The following is a 20656-nucleotide window of genomic DNA, read 5'->3' on the forward strand; positions in this document are numbered from 1 at the left end:
GCCGAGGCAAGATTTGATTCTGCCGAGGCAAGATTTGATTCTTCTATGGTACGATGATTACCGTTTTTTTCCGTGTATAATGTGCCTCCATGTATAATACGCACCCTAAAAATGGCATGATGATGCTGGAAAAAAGCCTGTATCCATGTATAATACGCACCCAATTTTTTTTAAAGTCCCAATGATCGTCACACACGCAGGGAGGCAATGGGTCCCATTTTTATAGTCTTTGGTATGGTCTTAACTAGGCTGGATGTATTTTTTTTTGTTGCCGTTGATTTCTCAGACTGCCTATAAAGGCACCACCGCGATCAGATGAAAAGAGAGGAAAGTGACGTGCGGACATGTGAAAAAGGCGGCTCTGTATGGGAGAGACGTTGAAGAGGAATAAAAACACCCTTGGAAACCAAAACTTGCCCCTCGTCGTGACTCGGAGCCGCAACAAATGTTTTGGATTTGTGTAGGGTACATTGTGACAGCAAACGAGCAGGTGATCGAGCAAGCGTCTGATACGAGAGCATTGCGTTCGATGGAGTGTGTTTGAAGTGAACAGCAGAGAAGAAAGGAACAAGGCAAAGTGTTGTGAAATAAAATATTACCTGTAATACGCATTTTGTTATTTGCTAATTGAAACTGCAAATTAAACTGTGAATTGAAACTAATGGGAAGAAAACTGATTTCTCACTCTTTATATAGCTGACGTGTCTTGCGCATCTGTTCTGCGCATCTGTAATGGCGGCCTTCGTATGATATCCGGTTTGCGATGGAGATTAAAAACCAAACAATATTTGACAATAACACACCATCAAAGATTGCACCATCGCATCAAACGATGTGTCGTCAATTCTGAATCTTACTGACTAAGTGTGTTGGGCAGGATGGCTTAATGCGATGCGCGATTGACAACAAACAAGAAGAAAGGTGATTTCAAGTTTTATTTTGAGGGAGATTTGTCATGTCTCGTCCCCAGTTTTGCTATGTGCCTAGGTTGCCATAGTTTTTGTTTGCGTCGCCCCTCCCTTCCTGTGTCACCTCAATCAATGTAACGTGTTTTGTATTTAAGTCCTGTCTGCCCCTCGCTCACTGTAACTCCTCCAGGTACCAACAGACACAAGTGGCTTTCTCAACTGATGAATTTATTGAATCCAGCTTGTTCAGACTCATAAACACACCGTGAAAACTAAAGGCACAAAACAAACAGTTAGCTCAAAAGAAAGACATTTAACACATAAAACGATTCTGACAAATACAACATACAAACAATACCTCGTTGGCTGAGTACCGAGAGAGGAATTAGTTTCAGTCGTCTTCTTCTTATTGTTTCTTAACTCTCTTAACGACTTAGCTTTGTGACCACGCTTCAGTCACGCATCTTTCGATCTCTCGAGAGATCGCTTCTTCGGCGGAAACTAACCTCTACTTCTTCTTACAAAGCTCACTTACACTATAGCGCCCTCTGGTGGCACTCAACGGTAATAATAATGAAAATACACAGAAAATGAAAAGAAACGAGATATAGCAGTAACACTCCCACCAATCTCACAACTCTTGCTGTGGGATTCCTATGAATTACATTCAGGCTGACAAACTGAACATGAAAATACACACAAGCCCTTAGTCAGCTTCTAGCAAAACAATAACTTTATGAATAGGTCGTTCTAATGAGACTGTTTTAGTCACAAGTTTACTGTGTTTGTCATATGTCCTTTCACTAACCAAAAGTCGAACCTTTCTCACTTTGTTGTCGGTTCCTGGATAGACATCAGTGACTTTGGCTAGCTTCCATTCATTACGTGGTGCCATGTCCTCTCCTAGAAGCACTACATCATTCACCTTCAGATTCCTCCTGTGTGCAGTCCACTTCTGTCTTGGTTGCAAGTTGAGCAAATATTCTTTCCTCCAACGGATCCAAAACTCATTGGCCAAATATTGCACTCTTCTCCATCTTTTTTGAAGATACAAATCTTCTTTCATAAACTCTCCTGGAGGAGGTTGAACAATGGTTGACTTCATAGTGAGAATGTGGTTGGGCGTTAATGGCTCAGGCCCTGTTGGATCACTTAAATGCTCGACGGAAAGCGGCCTACTGTTGACAATTGCCATGACCTCGTACAACAAGGTTCTCAAGGATGTACTGTCGAGTCTCTTTGCTGATTGGTCAAGGATGGCTGAAAGAACACTACGGATGGTCCTGATCTGTCTTTCCCATATTCCACCCATATGGCTTGCTGAAGGGGGATTCATGAGAAATTCACATCCAAGTGCCTTCACTTTCTCCTGATTCATTTCTTTCATGAGATCTGCGAGTTCTCTCTGGGCACCAATGAAATTGGTTCCTCTGTCACATCTCAGCTGACGTACATTTCCTCTTATTGCAATAAATGCTCGCAGAGCATTTAGGAATGCGTCTGTACTCAGGTCGTCTACTACTTCAATATGTATGGCTCGTGAACATAAACAGGTTAGTACGAGCCCATATCTCTTGAGCTCCTTTCGTCCATCCTTTATGTATATTGGCCCAAAGCAATCCATTCCGACATAGGTGAAAGGCGGATTAGGCTCTGTTCGGTCTACTGGCAAATCTCCCATACTTTGATCCTCTGTTTTCCTTCTGTATTTGCGACATTTAACACATTTGAAGATGTATGATGAGACTGCACGGCTGCTCCCAAGAATCCACCAACCGTTTGCACGCAACTCATTCATCGTCATTCCACGACCTTGATGTTGAACCTTCGAGTGAAAATGTCTGATTAACAAAGTTGAAATGTGACTGTCCTTGGGAAGTATGGCAGGATGTTTTACATGTGGGTGAAGCACAGCTTGACTCAAACGTCCCCCAACTCTGAGGATTCCCTTTTCGTCCAGAAACGGACTTAGTTTGTACAGTTTATGATCTGTGGTCTTGGAAACTGTTTTCTTTGATTTTAGACTCTTTATCTCTTCTGCGAAAGCTTTCTCTTGAACAAGTTTAATGACAAACAGTTCTGTTTGTTTTCTCTCTTCCAAAGTTGTACTTTCTTTGGTCCTTTGTATGTCACCCTTGTATTCTCTGGCCTTTCTTCTCAAAATTGCAAGTGCTCTTATCAAACTGGACCATCCTGAGAACTTCTCAAATCTGCTGAGAATAGTTTGTTCTTCCTTTGACTTGATGGTATGCACAGAAGCTTTGCGAAGTTCTGGATCATTTTCTCTGATCTCTCCCACCTTGATATCTCTATCAGCCATGTTCTTCTCCCAGAGAAATGCTGGCCCCTGAAACCATTCTGAAGACTTCAGTTGCTCTGCAGTTAAGCCTCGAGAAACGTAGTCTGCTGGGTTCTGCTCTGATGCGACATACGCCCATTGTTCTGGCCTTGTGCTTGACTTGATCCTTTGTATCCGATTCGCTACAAACACTTGAAACCTTTTGGCATCATTATTTATGTAGCCGAGAACAACGGTGGAGTCCGTCCAGAAAAACTCTGCAATGTCTGGGATTTCAAGCTCTGCCCTGAGTAGATCACTGACTCTAACTGCAACAACTGCTGCTGAGAGTTCGAGTCGAGGGATAGTTGTGACACTAGTAGGCGTGACTCTTGACTTGGCCATTACCAAGCAACAATGGACTTGATCAGAATGGTTAATGATTCGCAGGTAAGTACAAGCACCATATCCATTGACACTGGCGTCTGCGAAGTGATGAAGCTCGTAGCTTTTAACCTGACCGAAATCTGTAGGAATGAAACATCTTTGAATCTGCATGTTGGCTAAACTGGGAAGGTCTTTAATCCAAGATTCCCACTGGGGTTTTAAGTGCTCTGGAAGCTCGTGGTCCCACTCAACCTTATCCTTGCACATTTGCTGGAGAATCTGCTTTCCCAGGAGGACGAATGGTGCTATAAACCCAAGGGGATCGTAAATAGAGGCGACCGTAGAAAGCACACCTCTTCTTGTAAGGGGGTTCAACTTAACTTGAACTCTGAATTTGAATGTGTCTGAAGTGACACACCACTCCACTCCGAGAGCTCTTTCAATGCGTGGTAAACTTAGAGACATGTCAAGGTCTTTCACTGTGGCACACTCTTCTTCTGGAATAGTGGACATAACTCTCTCACTATTTGACACAAATTTGTGGAGTCTTAACTTTCCTTTGAAACAGAGCTCTCTTGAGTCTTTGATGAGCTGAATGGCTTCACTTTCAGTTGGAACGCTTGCCAAGCCGTCATCAACATAAAAGTTTCTCTGTATGAAATGTATGGTGTCTTCTTGGAATTGACCTTGTCCTTGGGCCGCAAGGTGTTTTAGGCCAAAGTTGGCACAGCCGGGAGAAGAAGCTGCTCCAAAAAGATGGACCTTCATACGGTAAACTGATGGTGATGCTTCCAAATCTCCCTTCTCCCACCAAAGAAACCTTAAATAATCCTGGTCCTCTTTTGCGACATGGAACTGGTGGAACATCCGCTCTATATCACACATGAATGCGACAGAACTTCTGCGGAAACGACAAAGAACACCAACCAATGCGTTTGTCAAGTCAGGACCGGATAAAAGATGGTCGTTGAGAGAAGTGTCTTGGTATTTGGCCGAGGCATCAAATACTACTCTGATCCTGCCGGGTTTGTGTGGGTGATAGACCCCATGATGTGGGATAAACCATGCAGGAGTGTTATTCAACTCTTCGTCAGGGACTTTTTCAGCATCTCCTCTTGAGATGATATCATCCATGAAGTTTGTGTAATCATTGTAGTATAACTTGTCTTTCTTTAATCTTCTTTCCAGACACTTTAGGCGATGCATTGCACATATTCTGTTGTCTGGTAATGTGGGTCTTTCGTCACGAAATGGTAGTGGCATCTCATAGTGGCCGGTCTCATTCTGTGTGATGTTTTCTTTGAGTTTTGTGAGAAACTTTAAATCTTCTTGTGACACAGGGTTGCCATCAAGGGCTCTTTCAGAGAAGTCTCCTTCAAGTGCTTTGATAACGTCCGAAGGGGTGACGTCCTTTACTGTTGTCCTATTGACATAGTGGACCTTGTTCTGAAGCTTTAGAGAGGGCTTAAGCTCTGGGATGACCTTCTTGACAATAATACGATGACTAATACCAATCGCATCTCCATAGTTCAAGCAGGGATTGGTTTGTCCAACTATACTCCAACCAAGATCAGTGCGCTGAGCGTATGGCTCACCTTCCTTGCCTGACACAATCTCTCTTGGAAGAAGAGCTTGTGAGCAGTTGTATCCGATCAACAATCCTACCTCGCAATCTTGCAAAGGTGCGATTTCTGGTTGAAGGTGTTCTAAATGTGGCCAAGCTTTAGCTGTCTCATTAGTTGGAATGTGAGCTTTGTTGGCTGGAATGAATTCTCGTGTGTATGTAGGAGGTAAAGTGATTTCTTTGCTTGAGTTAAGACCACGAACTTTAAGATCTTGCAGTCTGTTAGACTGAACAACTGTAGTCTGGGAAGACATGGTAGACAGTTCTAGTTTAACCGGTTCTTGGTTTGTATCTAGCAACTTTGCAACTTCACTGAGAACAAAGGTTGTATCGCTTTGAGAATCCAGTAAGGCATATACAAGAACTTCTTTGTGTTTTGTAGAAGATGAAAGCCACACAGGAATGATTGCAGCCGTCTGTGTGTTATTTTCTTGACTCGCTACTCGGTTAGTTGTAGCCATGGCTGTAACTTGTTCTTGAGCTCGGTCGCTTTGACTTGATCTTTCATTACTTGGATTTGGCTTAGCTAGTGGTTGCTTTTGTTCTTCTTTGTCCTTAACTCTATCTTCATGAAGACAGGTAGGATGCCCTTTACTGCACCTTTCACAAATATTGCGGTTGGTACAGCTCTTTGAAAGATGGCCTGGTTTGAGACAACCAAAACATAGCCTTTCCGACTTAATGAAGCTGATTCTGTCTGACACAGCCTTTTCAAGAAAACTTCTGCATTTGTGTAAACTGTGCTTGGGTTTCTTGCAGAACACACATACCAGTTGTGTTTTTTCTTGTGAAGTCGTCATCAGTGTTTTAACTCCAATTTCTTTCTGTTTGGTGAATTTCAGTTTGTCTGATTTGTTAAACTCACATTGTTTTAGTGACTGTAAAGATGTAACAGGATTACAAGCAATCTTGGCTTCTCTCGTTAAAAACTCAACAAACTGGCTGAAAGTGGGAAACTGATTTGTTTGTTCTTCAATTTCAACAACCTTGCGGTTCCAACTAGCAGCAAGCCAGTCTGGAAGTTTGGAAAGAATCTTTCGGTTCTCATTGCAGTCATTCAAGATCTCTAATGACTTAATGTGAGCTGTTGCAGCTTCACAACTGCGCAAGAAATCTGCAAAGTCCCTTAGTTCGAAACTGTCCCTTGAGGTCATTTTGGGCCATGCATGCAGTTTGTCTCTAAAAGCTTTTGCTATTGTGAATGGATTTCCATATCTTTCATCCAGAATCTTCCATGCAGCAGCATGTGCGGATTCAGTTCCAAGCAGGAAGTATCCTTCAATTGCTCTCTTAGCCGGTCCACTCACATATCTTCGAAGGTAGAATATTTTCTCCTTGTTAGGGATATTCTTTTGGTCTATCAGTGTTTGGAATGACAGTTTCCAGTCACTGTAACTTAAGGGATCCCCAGAAAACACAGTAGGTTCCGGAACAGGGATACGACTAGCACTTAGTGCACTTGCTAGCACTTTAACTAAATCTGATGTACCATCACCTTTCGGAGTGCCTGCCGCTTGGGGTGAGACTTGTTCAAGCAGAGATGGAAAGCTTACATGTTCAACGTCTCTAATTTCTGTATTAATCTTTGTTACATCGACCCTTTGCACTTCTGCTACACTCATTTGGTCATAAACCTGCATCCTTGCTTGTGCTGCCTTGAGATCTTTGACCTTTTCCAGGTGCTGTACTTTTCTTTTCTTTTCATCAAGTGTTCTCTGCAGAGCTGCATACTCTTCTTCTTGTTGAGCCTTAAACTTTGCTTCATCTGCTTCTCTCTGCATTCTTAGTCTAATTTCTTCAGCCTCTCTTTCTAAGCACTTTTGTCTAATTAGTGTTTCTTGTTCCACTGCTCTTTTCCTGACTTCAACTTCTAGTCTTTCTATCTCTTGCTGTTCCATTTGTTGTTCTTCTAATATTTTTAGAACAGCTTGACTCGCTGCTGCTTCTGCTGCAGCTTCTTGATGTTTTACAGAGGATCTATGTGAATGCTCAGATAAGTTCTTAGTTATGTTGAAGGAGCTTGACTTACTGCTCGTAGTTTGAAAGAGGGAGCCTGCTTCCGGCCAATCTTGTTCCTCTCTTCCTTCCAATCGGCAAGTTGCTTTATTCACAAGGAAACCTGAGATCTCCACACACAGATCTACTCTGCGACGTGTCTCTTGATCCGGTGGGGTGAGCTTGCGTAACTCATCAAAAACTTTTGTGACATCTGCACAAAGACCTCTAACATCACCAGTTATATCTTCAAGAATGTCTTTATTCGAGGGTCCTGGTTGAGAGAGGGGTACTTTGGATGCCTTTGCATGTGTTCTCCACTTTTCGTAGTTGTAGTTAAATCTTTGCTGGAGTCCTTTAATCTTCTCATCCTGCATTTCTCTTCCCTTTTCTGTGAGTGTTTTCACTCTCTGACTTCTTCTAAGTTGTACTGAGTCTTGCTGCTCACTAGGATCAGTACCTTGGGTTTCTTCAGACTGACTTTGGGGTTCTGTACTAATTAATGGTGTATTTGGATCAGTCATTTTAACGTCTGTCTCTTGTCACTAAACAGCAAAAATGTCTTTATACAGTAATGTGAAAGTAACTTAACTCTTTCAACTTAAATATACCAAAAACGTATTCGAATAAGAGTTGTTCACATTTAAACTGTTCACATGAAACACATTTCTCATTCTTGGCACAGATAGGCCAGTGTAAAACAAATGTAGCCTACTGATGCTTAAACTTTAGACCTTACAATGTGGCTTAATAAACAAAATTAGGAATAGCAAAACGTTACTTTAAATCACAGTTTGATTAATCAACCTTAAACTTGCGTTTTGTTTTCCTTTTTTCAGACAAACCCTTAACTTATGAATGTCCGCATTTCTTATGGCCTTATCTTAAAGTGTTGGTCTTCAAATCCCGCTTTGGTCTCGTGCGCGCGCCCGCTCCGTGCACGTGCCGATCACGCTGTGGCAAGACTGCTGCTCATCCGATCATGCCGCCTCGCCTCCACTCGCGCAGATCAGTCGAGTTTTCACTGTAACTCCTCCAGGTACCAACAGACACAAGTGGCTTTCTCAACTGATGAATTTATTGAATCCAGCTTGTTCAGACTCATAAACACACCGTGAAAACTAAAGGCACAAAACAAACAGTTAGCTCAAAAGAAAGACATTTAACACATAAAACGATTCTGACAAATACAACATACAAACAATACCTCGTTGGCTGAGTACCGAGAGAGGAATTAGTTTCAGTCGTCTTCTTCTTATTGTTTCTTAACTCTCTTAACGACTTAGCTTTGTGACCACGCTTCAGTCACGCATCTTTCGATCTCTCGAGAGATCGCTTCTTCGGCGGAAACTAACCTCTACTTCTTCTTACAAAGCTCACTTACACTATAGCGCCCTCTGGTGGCACTCAACGGTAATAATAATGAAAATACACAGAAAATGAAAAGAAACGAGATATAGCAGTAACACTCACCGTCGGATCATTGCATGTGTTACTGTCATGATGTCTGTTTGGTTTCTGTTCCTGTCTTTGGTAATGTCTTTTTGTTCCACGTCTTTGTCGGTCAGTCCTGTTGTTGGTTTTGTTGTACCATGATTTTCTTAAAAAAAAAAAAAAATTACAAAAAAAAAAATATAAAAAATAAAAAAATGTATAATGCGCACCCCAGATTTTAGGACAATAAATTAGTTACATTTTGCGCGTTATACACGAAAAAAAACGGTATTATGTGTTGGGTTTCCTGAACTGTATTCAATATACTACACATCCTCTTGCATTATTTTCTTGCTGTTCAACTTTGGCAAAACATACATTGAACAAATCCGTCAGAAAGACCATGAATACAGATTAATGTTAAATCAAACCAATAAATGAGTAGCAATAGCACTTTGAGGGGCTCAAAATACACCATCCATGAAAATATGCAGCTTGGATTGTATTGATGGATTTAACTGTTAAAGGTCAAGCAAAAACTCATTTGTGGGCCACAAAGGGTATTTTTAAAAGCCTCTAAAAAATATTGATGAGGGGTGGAGGGGTTTACCGTCAGATATTTGTACAAAGGTCACTAGATGCCCGGGGGAGCAGCTGTTTTTCATGTTTCATGCTTTTTATCCGTGGTTGACAAAGTTTTGGACGCTATGCTATGTCAAAGCGAAGCTCAGCCCTAATCAGACAAAATTGTCTGACTCCTATGCTTTAGTGACTGTGTTTTTACTTTACACGAGTTTGACAATTGGCTTGTTCTTTGCCCACGGCAAATAGGAGCAGCACATCTGAAACGACTGGACCTTTATGTTGTAGCCTTGTGTTCTAAATGCCTGCTGATCTTTGCCCACAGGAGCTGGTTACTGCTTGGTACATTGGTTTCTTGGTTCTCATCTTCTCTTCATTCCTTGTCTACCTTGTGGAGAATAAATTCAATAACGATTTTGCCACATATGCTGATGCCTTATGGTGGGGCACGGTGAGTTCATCTATGAATGTATTTGATTTTTTTCTCCCAACATGATTGAATGTAGTTATATAACTTTTTACCTTATCAGATGATGTATAGTAAGTCTTCGCATCGACATGACAGCATGATGCTTTACTAAACGGTCCTTATTTTGCATACTATTCGATTGGAAAAATGACTACAGAGTATAAAATGGATTAATGAAACGTATTTCTTATGTAAAGCAGCAACATCTTTTCACAGATCACCCTGACAACCATTGGCTACGGGGATAAGACACCAAAGACATGGACAGGAAGGATGTTGTCTGCAGGTTTTGCACTGTTGGGGATCTCTTTCTTTGCCTTACCTGCAGTAAGTGGCAACTTTTCAAGGCATTTTTTTTAATGACTGCTCCTATAGAGCCCATCTGTTTGTGTATATATTTTTATTATTTTAGTGAAAGAATTGCACTGTACTCAGGAGATAACTTGTAGCAGGAGCATCTGGTGATCCGTTTTGTTGGTATGGATGCATATTTACAGCTCATAAAACACTATAGTGTTCATCTTGACCCAAGACAGCACAGCCGCATAATTGACCTGAGCGGGAAAATACACATATACATCTTTGGCATGTAACACGCTGACGAGGCCCAAAACCTTTAAGAAGTAGACTAATCTACATGCTACGGAATGTTCCATTTTAAAGTGAGCTATCCGTGGCTATGATTTGTTATCTATCACCGACAAGGTAACTCGATGGGTACAGGACACAGATGACAAGCTCACTTAAAGAGATTGTAAAAACTCAACAGGGCACCTTTAACATATTCTATGTTTAGTTCAAATCATGAGCTATCATTATAGTGACTCTTTAGCTTTAGCACTGGCTCACATAATGCCTTTCTTTCACTTTAGGGTATTCTGGGCTCAGGTTTTGCTTTGAAGGTCCAAGAGCAGCACAGACAGAAGCACTTTGAAAAGAGAAGAAACCCTGCAGCCTACCTCATCCAGGTAAATTGAATGTGCATAAATTACACCTCTATGTGTCCATCATGAATGTTGCTGTCATTCAAACCAATACACCACCATTTCCCATCCTCCCTTAACCTCTGTGGCCTTCTGTCAATCCTCATACTATTTGCTAAAAGTCTCCAAGCATGTAATTTTACTGAATTAATTCGGAAGGTTGTTGTATTCATCCTACATTGGTAAGAATATGTTGTTGTCATTCCTGTCTTGTCCGCGTCATGTATTTCCACCTTTCCTAGCCTCTTTAATAGTGCATTTAATTTTGCCTCCTGTATTCTTTGACAGTTTGACATTGTCTTCTGCATTTACTGTGGAGTTACCCCCCCCCCCCCTTTTTTTTCCATCTGAAACCTCACATATTTTCCCCATCTGGTTCTTCATCTTCTTCCATTGTGGCACTTTCCATATCTCTCATTTCATTTTCCTGCCATGTTGTTTTCCTCCTTTTCCTACCGTCATTTGTGTCATGATGTCCATTCACATGTTGTACCAGGCTGCGTGGCGTTATTACTCCACAGACAGCACCAGGCCATACCTAGATGCCACATGGCGGCACTATGAGAGCCTCCAGCCCTCCTACAGGCATGTATTCATGCCTGACCTCTGCTCCAAGCCAAGACGTGTGACACCCCTGTGTTAGTGTTTTCACTAATCAGCTTTCTATTTTTTTTTTTTTTATCTTTTCCATCTCCCTCATTTTCTTCCTCATCTTTGTCTCTCCACTATTTTTAAATTCTTTTCGTTATATTTATGGGTCTTCTTCCTGTACTTTCTTCTCTTTTTTCTCCTACTACTTCTTCTTGGTTTTGTGTATTCTGCATGCAGTGTGTTTGGCGTAGTTACGCAGCTGATGAACACTCGGTTTCCATTGCTACCTGGAAGCCTCACTTGAAGGCGTTGCATACCTGCAGCCCTACAAAGTAGGTACAACTATGGCAACTATGGTCACTTATCGTTTTCTGTACATGTACTGTTTCTTTTAAATACTCGGAAAGTTGAGCTATTTATTCCACACAATTTACAGCCTCAATGTAAATCCAGTCACTTACGAGATCAATAGCAGGCATCAGTTTACGGAATCAATACAGCAATCGGAGCAATACTTTCTATGATTTATGCAATTACAAAGCCAACTTCAAACCTTTGTAGCGAAGCCATGAGCTGGGATGCAAAGATCAATCACTATAATGGCTTGACGTTCATCAGTGTACTAAATTTAGTGCAGTTAGTCATTTTACCTCACAACTGCACTATCGCTGTAGATTTTTCATAGCTCCAACCATGTATCTTACATAATCAGCTGACTTAAAACAACAAATGGCATCCACATTTTATTCAATTAGCTATTGTAGCATTATTAAAAAATAAAATACAAATTCAAGCAACTCAATACTTGTTATTCCCCTAGTTTCCATGGCAGTACAACGTCTTAATGATTCCACTTGATAGCGGAAACCCATCCTCAAAATACTTGCAAACATAATACACAAGCATTTTACAAAGGCATAAGTGATTAGATGACTTTTTTTTCCAAGTATTCTTTTAGTTTGTCTGGATATAACGGTTATGACTAGGGGTGTAACGATACATCGATACACATCGATTAATCGATATAATGCTCTACGATTTATTGGCATCGATGCTAAAGGTAAACATCGATTTATATCGCCGTGTTTGACCTCGGACATTAGACGCGACTTTATTTTGAAATCCAGTTCATTGTTGCTTGCTTCCTCTTTCCGGGAGCAGTGCGCCCGGGGTTGTTGTGTTGTGAGCAGAGCACGCACGTGAAAGGGGAGGCGACAACTAGTATGCGGCTCCTGGGCTGGTGCTACGGCTAGTGTCCAAAAAGACGAGGAAATTTGCTCCCCTTTAGGCTTCAAGTCATTCGTTTGGAAGCACTTTGGATTCCAAAGAAAAGATGGCTCAACGGACAAGACACGTGCAGTTTGTAAATCCTGCCATGCGGTGATCAAATATTCAGGGAGCACAAATCTCGCCGCACATTTAAAGAAAAAACACGACATCAAAGTTCAGTGTTAAAGTAAGCAATTTGTATACTACAATACTCTTGTAATTTCCTAAATAAAGAGTTTGCAGTACCTTGTTGATTTTGCGTATGAATTGTTATAAATCAGGATATTGTTCTATATTTTTTATTAAGAAAAAAAAAAATCGATCGTAGAGCACTATATCGCGATATATCGTGAATGAATCGCAGCAGGCTTTAAGATATCGGCAAATATCGTATCGTAGTTCTTTATATCGATATTATATCGTATCGTGACAAAACCCGCGATTTACACCCCTAGTTATGACTCATTGTTTGTAGCATGATTGATAATTGACCGTTCAATTCATTTTGATTAGGATTAAGTACCCACGGTTTATTGTGGTGTATGTTTGGGTAATGTTTGAGAAGGAGTTGAAATATTGTTAATACTAGAACATACTCTACATATAATATGTACACCCTTAAAACTTAAAAATGGGTACAAACAACTACCCTGGGTCAATTTGACCCAACTTTGGGTTGTTTTGCAAAAAAATAAAAATAAAATTTGAGGGGGTGTACAAAAATGGGTTATTATGTGCAAAACATCCCAGGTAGTTAGGTCAAAATGACCCAATTTATCAAGTCAGTCCGAATTTGAGCCAAATTAAGTTGTTTTTGATCCAGCAGTTTTAAGAATATGGGAATGTTTGACACCCATTTTGTCAGAGCGATACCAGTACAAGTAGTCAACCCTTTAGTACTCACCAATATTGATATGAAGTTACCCATTCATCTATCCATTTTCTGAACTGCCTGATCCTCACAACACTACAGTGATCCCTCGTTTATTGCTGATAATCGGTTACAAGGTGAAAATCCGCGATGTGGACTTAATATGTTTACGATATCCGCAGAAGACTTTTATAATTGTATTTTTAAACACTTTAGTGTAACTTTTATAATTATATTTTTTAAACCCTTTATTGTATTTTTACACACTTTACTATATTTTTAAACACAGTTTATACATTTGAAAGTTAAACTGACTTTTAGAAACTTTAGGGCTTCGCTAAGTGTATATTCAGACCTGACTGTTTGGTCCACTTTAAACTGACTAGGCTTCGATTGTAACGCAGGTCTGGATCTTTTGTGCAGGTGTGAATACACGCAAAGGAATCCTGGCGCGGATTAAAGAAACGGACCGAGACCCATTTTTTAAAGTGGTCTCGGTTTGCTTTCAAACGGACTCTGGTGAGGTTCGCTTCACGTGTGAATACAAACAGCGTAGATCCGAACCAACAGCACAAATATGCAGAGCAACTCTGTGTGCCGCCCTAGTCATTGCTGTCCAATGGGAGCACAGATCGTCACAAGCGTGGATGTGTATACTTCACTTGCAAAATATACAGTCTGAATAGGAACCGCACCAAACGAAAAAAATTAAGTTCGCTTTTGGTCCGGACCAAACAAGTGGACTAAAGGACCTTTCCGGTCTGAATACACCCTAAAACTCACAAACTCTTCTATGCCACCTGATTCCCGTTTCCCTGATCCGCTGTGTGGCACGATACCTGTTTCCTGATTTGCTCTTTAGCGAAAGCCTGTTTATATGATTTGCTCTGGACTCTGTTTGGCTCGACCTTCTGACCACGAGCGTGCTATAACCGTCTGCTTCGATTACGCGCGCTCGCTGATCGGCTCGCCAGCTTGCATCGTCATCCTGTTCCCTTTTTCCAAAGAAAGCACCCATGTTGCATCCTCGTTAGTGACAAAATGAAGCGCAAATCAGAGATGCTGCTGATTCTCCTGACGTGAACAAAGTGGAAGAGTGGATATTTAGCGCGACTGCAGGAGGCTGAGATAAAGCGTGGTTAAAACTGCTCTTATAGTTCTAAGCCAATCAGCGGCAAGGATAGAGATCTTTCCATTGGTCTTGTCTCCTCTACCGGCCAATTGTGGGCTGTAAAGTTATGTGGGCAGACAAAGCCCCGCGCTCCGAGTGATGCCGCAAAAAGCCGCGATGCACCGAAATATCCTCAATATTTAATGTTCTTAAAAACCTGCGATGCACTGATAGATGAACCACCAAATACCGAGGGATCACTGTAATACGTACTATTTAAACATACACACATGCATGCACGCACACGCGCAAGCACACGCAACCATATCGTGTGTGTGTGTGTGTGTGCGTGCGTGCGTGTGTGTGTGTGTGCATGCGTGTGAGTGTGCGTGACATGTACATATGCGTGTTCATACATACGTACATACGTACATACATACATACATACATAGTTACATTTTTACATTTACTCTGACAAAACTGCTCATGTATTGTATGTATGTACGTTAATTGTACCGTGTCGAACCTTGCTTTGGATTTTTTAAATGATGTTCCTCTTACAAGAAATTAATAAACAAATAGATTTTATACTAAATATAATTCAACCCAAAATGCACAATTCTGTCATGTGAGTACAATAACTGAAACTGATGTAATTTTTTTTAAAAATAATAGTCATCATGTCATATCTAATAAAATGTCTGTCTTTTTCTCAACTGTCAACTCCAGAAAAGAACAAGGAGAACCAACAACAAGGTTTGTAACGAAAACACAATACTTTTTCATCTTAGAATTAGCAACATTCAGGAAAAAAAAGAAACACATGAGTTGGTTCCAAAGCAAATGGCTTTCAAATCAAGACATTTCAAGATGCAAAGTCATCACATAAGTCCTGGCACAAATGTTGTTTACATTGGTGAACAAACCATTTTATTAGTTATTTTGGTAAGTCTCCCAATCTTGTCTGATTTTATCTTGTATCTTTGCTGGTATGAACCTGAATCTCAACACAGGAAACATTTAGTAAAACTGAGCTCCAATCTTGTCTGATTTTATCTAGTATCTTCACTGGTATGAACCTCAATCTCAACACAGGAAATAATTAATAAAACTGAGCTGCAATTTAAACAATTCTGTCATTGTAGCCCATTGGTCAAATTCTATATTGCTTTGTGATGTCACATAAACATAATGCTCAGGCCAATTGACAGTTAGGTCAATCTGGGTCCGTGTGTCCTTGTTCTTTTCTTTTCTTTTTCCTGGCATCATTATTTTAATGTTAATACAGTCATTTAGGACCTGACAGTAATTGATTTTATTTCCATTCACATTTTGGTATAAAGGGCAACAATAGAAATTTGTGCTGCATGTGTTTTGTCTTTAACACCTGTGCCAAGCAAATAATTACAAATGAATTTAAACGGATAATCGTGATAATTGTCACAATATTTTGGCTGTCAGTGTAACAGGAACTCTACTTTTACCTAGCCAAAAGCTTGACAAGGATTCACAGTGTAGAATGTATGTGCAGATTTAAAGCATCCGTTTTAAATTTAAATATATTGAGTTGTGTTGATACGGCATGTGGTTAAACAAAGTCGTAAAACTGCAGCAGCTAAACTGTTAACAGTAAGGAATATGCGATGTATACAGGACACTCAAGTAAGCATGAGTCATTGTTCATTTATTCATTTATTCATTCATTCGAGCGAACGAACGAACGAACGAACGAACGAACGAACGAACGAATGAATGAATGAATGAATGAATGAATGAATGAATGACCCAGGGGGTGAGACATGTAGCAATTGTTTGTTATACTATATTTGCAGTCACCTGTTTGTCTGTTACAAGCCACTGCAACTTGAATTAATCAGCGTTGTGTAATAAGTACAGTTGAGTTACAGCCCATGATGAAGACGTCAAAGCATTTCAAATGGCAATAAAGTGGCTGACTCAAAAAGATTGATTGATGCAGATTACGTTCTCACGGTTTGAAAAATAAATTCTAAACGGACGTCATAAACCTGATTGTAACTGAGACCTACTACTTCTTGGCTACTGCAGTCATCCAAAGTTTGATAGACACTTCTGAAACAACAAATTTGCTCAGCAACAACAGCACCACACAAAAATAATGAGCAGCTCACTGGTGAACTATTTTAAGAACTGCCCTCATCTGATCCTTGGGGGCTACCATGTTGATGCCCTCGAATCTAAAACATCAGTTCAGCTTCCATGTTTTATTATTTTTTCACAGTTTTTCTAAGCTGTTGTAGATCAGACAATACAACGAAGTTCAGATGAGAGTGTGGATGGTGACATTGTTGACGAATGTTTCTAAGTGACGCTCAGATTTACCGCATGCAAACTGGTGACTCAGTATGTGAGTCACCAAACTGTATCATTATTCTAATGTAGCTGTCTCGTCCAAGTACAATTGCCTTGCTTCTTCAAAATTACAGGTCCACCAACAGTGTTGTTTTAAACTTGATAATCGCTTGACGTAACATCCTTAAAAGTAGTACCGTATTTTTTAGATTATAAATCGCACCGGAGTATAAATCGCACCAGCCATAAAATGCACAATTAAGGGGAAAAAACATATTTAAGTCGCACCAGAGTATAAGTCGCACTTTTGGGGGAAATGTATTTGACAAAATCCAACACCAAGAACAGACATGAACCAGCAACAACAGGCTAAACGATACGATATGCTAACGTGACATAAACACAAACGAGGAGCTGAGAATACGCCTGACGTAACATAAACAGTGATTCAAATAACTATAACATAAAGAACACGTTCATCAAACCATCTGTGTCACTCCAAATCATTAAATCCATCGAATTCTTTGTCCTTTGTGTAAACAACGCCGCGTGTGCGGCGCACCGCTGACGTCGGACTCGTCGTCTGTTGCAGTTAAAATCTTTCCACAGGCCCATATAACAATATATAAACTATATATCAAATAACAAAATATAAACAAAAACAACAATTTTATCGAACCACCCGTGTCACTCCAAATCATTAAATCAATTGGAATCTTTGTCTTTTGTGTAAACATAAGCGCTTCTAACCCCGGAAGTGTGTGTGGTGCGGCGCTGACGTCAGTTGCAGTTCAACTTTTTCCACAGGCCCATATAACTATATACATATAAACTATATATCAAACTATAATATAAACAACAATTTTATCGAACCATCCGTGTCACTCCAAATCATTAAATCCATCGAAATCTTCTTCCCTGTGTCACTTAGACTATAAAAATTGGACTCATTACCTCCCTGCTTAGCACTCAGCATTAAGGGTTGGAATTGGGGGGTTAGATTACCAAATGATTCCCAAGCGCGGTACCGCTGCTGCTCACTGCTCCCCTCTCCCCCAGGGGATGGATCAAAATCACACGGTGTTGGGTTCACAACATTTTTCTGAAAAGAATCTCACAGAGGCAGGATATGTCTTTGGAGGTCAGCGATCATCTGCAGACGGGCTCAATCCCAGACACAACAAGTGTGGTTGGGATCTGCGCCCTTCCTTCAGTTTGGTCGTGCCTTTTATTGAGGAACAAACAAAGGGACAAGTGTACATGTACATGAATGCATAGCTTCTTTAGACGGGAAGGACATTCCACAATTACATCTCATGACTACCGCACAACAGCGATACTATTAAGACAGAAGCGGTATGTTCGTCCCATGACTTTAGCCAGACAAAAGACGTAGTCTTGGTGCTCATGGGATAGATACCTCTGTTGGAGTTCTCATGACTTCTACTTGAATAAGACGTTTGTCTGCTTCAGCCATCCCATGACAACCTCATGATATGTACATGGATAGCTAACTATGGGCCCATTGTATAGCGCGGCTCGTGACTCCACACATGAGCTCCTTAGCCAGCCATCTGCTCCCAAGACATTATCACGAGGCCAAACTATCACATGTTGCGGAGAATCTTGCACACATAAGTAGATACATAGAATCCAATGATAAAAAGTATATCTTTCCCAACATTCCCCCCTGTTTAACATTGGAATTCATGGGAAAACAAAACATCAACCAATAACTACATATGTGTATAAATGAGTATATGCCTACACGATATAGTATAGTAACATCAAAAAGTATGAAAGTTTACATTCCAGAGTTTATCAGAACTACAGCTCTCCATTCGGCTTTGGCTATGTTCGTCATAATGGAATGTATTCCGTTCTGGACCTTCAAGAGAAGTTGCTTCCAATCGCCATAAAACAGCCACCAAAAGGGATGGCCATCCTTGGCTGGAGTTTCGTCCTGGGACATAGCCCTACGGAGGTTCCGAAGTCCTTGTAGAGCATACTCGATGTGGGTGTCATTTTCTCCTGGGATGTAGGTACAACAGGAGGTACCAACTATTTCACACACACCTCCTTTCTCGGCAGTTAAGAGGTCCAAAACCATTCGGGACTGTAGTGCCATTAGTCTCAGGGCTTGCAGTTCCGACTGGTAACCTGTAAGGGCCTCTAGAGTAAAATTGGCAAAGGTCTTCAACCTGTAGTCCATAGTCTCTATTCGGAGAATAGTCTTAGCCACACCCACCTGTGGGAAGAGTGTGAGTGCCACCTTTTGTCCTGTGCTCCAAAGCTTGTATTCATCTGGTACGTCTGAGCCCCAGACACTGTCGTAGGGTCGGAAGGTGGGAGCAACAGCTGCACGTGTCCTTCGCTGATGATGTTCCTGAAGATGTGCCAGACTGAGGAACACAGTGTGATCTGACACATATACGGGGGCACATGTGCCATCCCATCGTCCTGGAAGGACTGCGTAGCCCCGGCGACCACAGAGCCACCATCCCCCTTCGATGATAGAATGGGGATTTTCGCCTCCTGCTAGGACTTGTTTGATTGCTTCTGTGGTATTCATCGAGGTCTCGTCGGTAGGTTCCAGAAGTGAGGTGGTGATGCAGCGTTTTGTTTCTCCCACCTTTTCTCCATCAACACGTCTTCGTCGGAAGCACAGGGGATGTGAGATGGTTTCACTCACTTCGAGAGTCACTGGTGCGGGTGTGACGACAGAACTTTTTGACACTATTGTGAATGGCCTTGAGATGTTGTAACAGGGATAGGCGGCTAGTTGTGCCTCAGTAGTTCCCGACCGTCTGAGTCCTTTGAGGGGATTGAACCCAAAAGCCCTTAGTATTGCGAAACACCATGCATCTTTCTCTGGCATGGGTCGGGCATGTAGGACAGGCTGTTGACTTGATCGTGGCATGATGGAACATACATAACATTTAGTTTGATTGTATGTTTCGGCCAGCATGGATACATACTGGTACCACATGTTGTCTGCATGGGGTATATCTGGGTTTATCTTTATATACTTTGTCAACAGTTCGGTCGTCATTCTCTTGATTCGAGCGGAAGTTCCACTTTCCCCTTGAGGATCCTGGACACTCCATGTCATTGGCAAGCATGCTACAGCCACAGCACAGACAAGCACTCCTCTGAGTGCCATTTTCCGTTCAGTTCCACAGAGCCACCTGAACCCCCAGGGAGCTAAATGGTCAGGGTTCTTAGTTCTTCACCGGTTTGAGACTGATGCCAAACTATAATTGACACCCCCTTTGTAGCCAGTCTTCGCCCTGACCGGGGCCTAGGGGCCAAGCACTCTCTGCAGCTTACAGTGGCTGAGATGTATCCAGCTGGGTCTTTCTGCAATCTTGACAGCTGTGGGTGTGGTGAGTAGGACTTGGAATGGTCCCTCCCACCGGGGTGAAGACCACGTTTTTCTTTTGATTACTTTGGTGAAGACCCAGTCACCTGGTTTCGCTGAGTCATCCTGTGGAGATAAAGGAGTGGAGGGCAGTAAATTTGCATTTGAAACTTCTCTCATTTGCATGGTTTTGATCATGTAGTCAGCTAGAGTTAGCTCTTCCGCCGCTTTGTCTAAATCATGTGAGAACAGGGGGAGCCTGTATGCTCTGCCATGAATGATCTCATAAGGGGTTAAACCAGGGGTGGGCAAACTACGGCCCGCGGGCCACATCCGGCCCACGGGACCGTTTAATCCGGCCCGCCAACCCTGAACAAATTGTATTATTAAACTTTTTTTTTTTTTGGTCATTTTGCCTGCAATGACTGCGTTTTCCCAGTAGATGGCGAAGCGCTCGCCTGC

At 41.4% G+C, this 20656-nt stretch overlaps 2 protein-coding genes across 7 annotated transcripts in view; one reads left to right on the top strand and one right to left on the bottom strand.

Annotated features, from left to right (window-relative positions):
• The window catches only part of LOC133151027 (potassium voltage-gated channel subfamily KQT member 5-like), a 118599-nt gene that overhangs the window by 73428 nt on the left and 24515 nt on the right, over window positions 1-20656 (top strand). For 4 of the 5 annotated variants that reach the window (XM_061273750.1, XM_061273751.1, XM_061273752.1 and 1 more), the window contains exons 5-9: window positions 9534-9659; window positions 9894-10004; window positions 10550-10645; window positions 11489-11583; window positions 15232-15258. In XM_061273750.1, the coding sequence (XP_061129734.1) occupies window positions 9534-9659; window positions 9894-10004; window positions 10550-10645; window positions 11489-11583; window positions 15232-15258 (455 nt within the window). Of the gene's footprint in view, window positions 1-9533; window positions 9660-9893; window positions 10005-10549; window positions 10646-11156; window positions 11246-11488; window positions 11584-15231; window positions 15259-20656 lie in introns of all 5 variants that reach the window. The other variant, XM_061273754.1, reaches the window with a different exon arrangement.
• Window positions 1116-8653, bottom strand: LOC133151840 (uncharacterized). Of its 2 annotated transcripts, none has more exons than XR_009713999.1 (2): window positions 1267-8653; window positions 1116-1180 (listed from the first exon to the last, which is right to left on the bottom strand). XR_009713999.1 is itself a non-coding variant. In XM_061275221.1 (2 exons), exon 2 carries the CDS (start codon window positions 7714-7716, stop codon window positions 1615-1617), a length of 6102 nt encoding a protein of 2033 aa, XP_061131205.1. In that variant the 5' UTR covers window positions 7717-8313; window positions 8400-8653; the 3' UTR covers window positions 1116-1614. The 2 variants fall into 2 exon arrangements, 1 of the variants encoding a protein (XP_061131205.1); XM_061275221.1 differs by having other exon boundaries at window positions 1116-8313; window positions 8400-8653.

This window comes from Syngnathus typhle, linkage group LG3 (assembly GCF_033458585.1).
Source record: "Syngnathus typhle isolate RoL2023-S1 ecotype Sweden linkage group LG3, RoL_Styp_1.0, whole genome shotgun sequence".
NCBI classification, from domain to species: Eukaryota; Metazoa; Chordata; class Actinopteri; order Syngnathiformes; family Syngnathidae; genus Syngnathus; species Syngnathus typhle.

Bases quoted from the DNA above. Each gene is read 5' to 3' on its own strand.
- LOC133151840 (XM_061275221.1), bottom strand. From the start codon at position 7,716: ATGACTGATCCAAATACACCATTAATTAGTACAGAACCCCAAAGTCAG.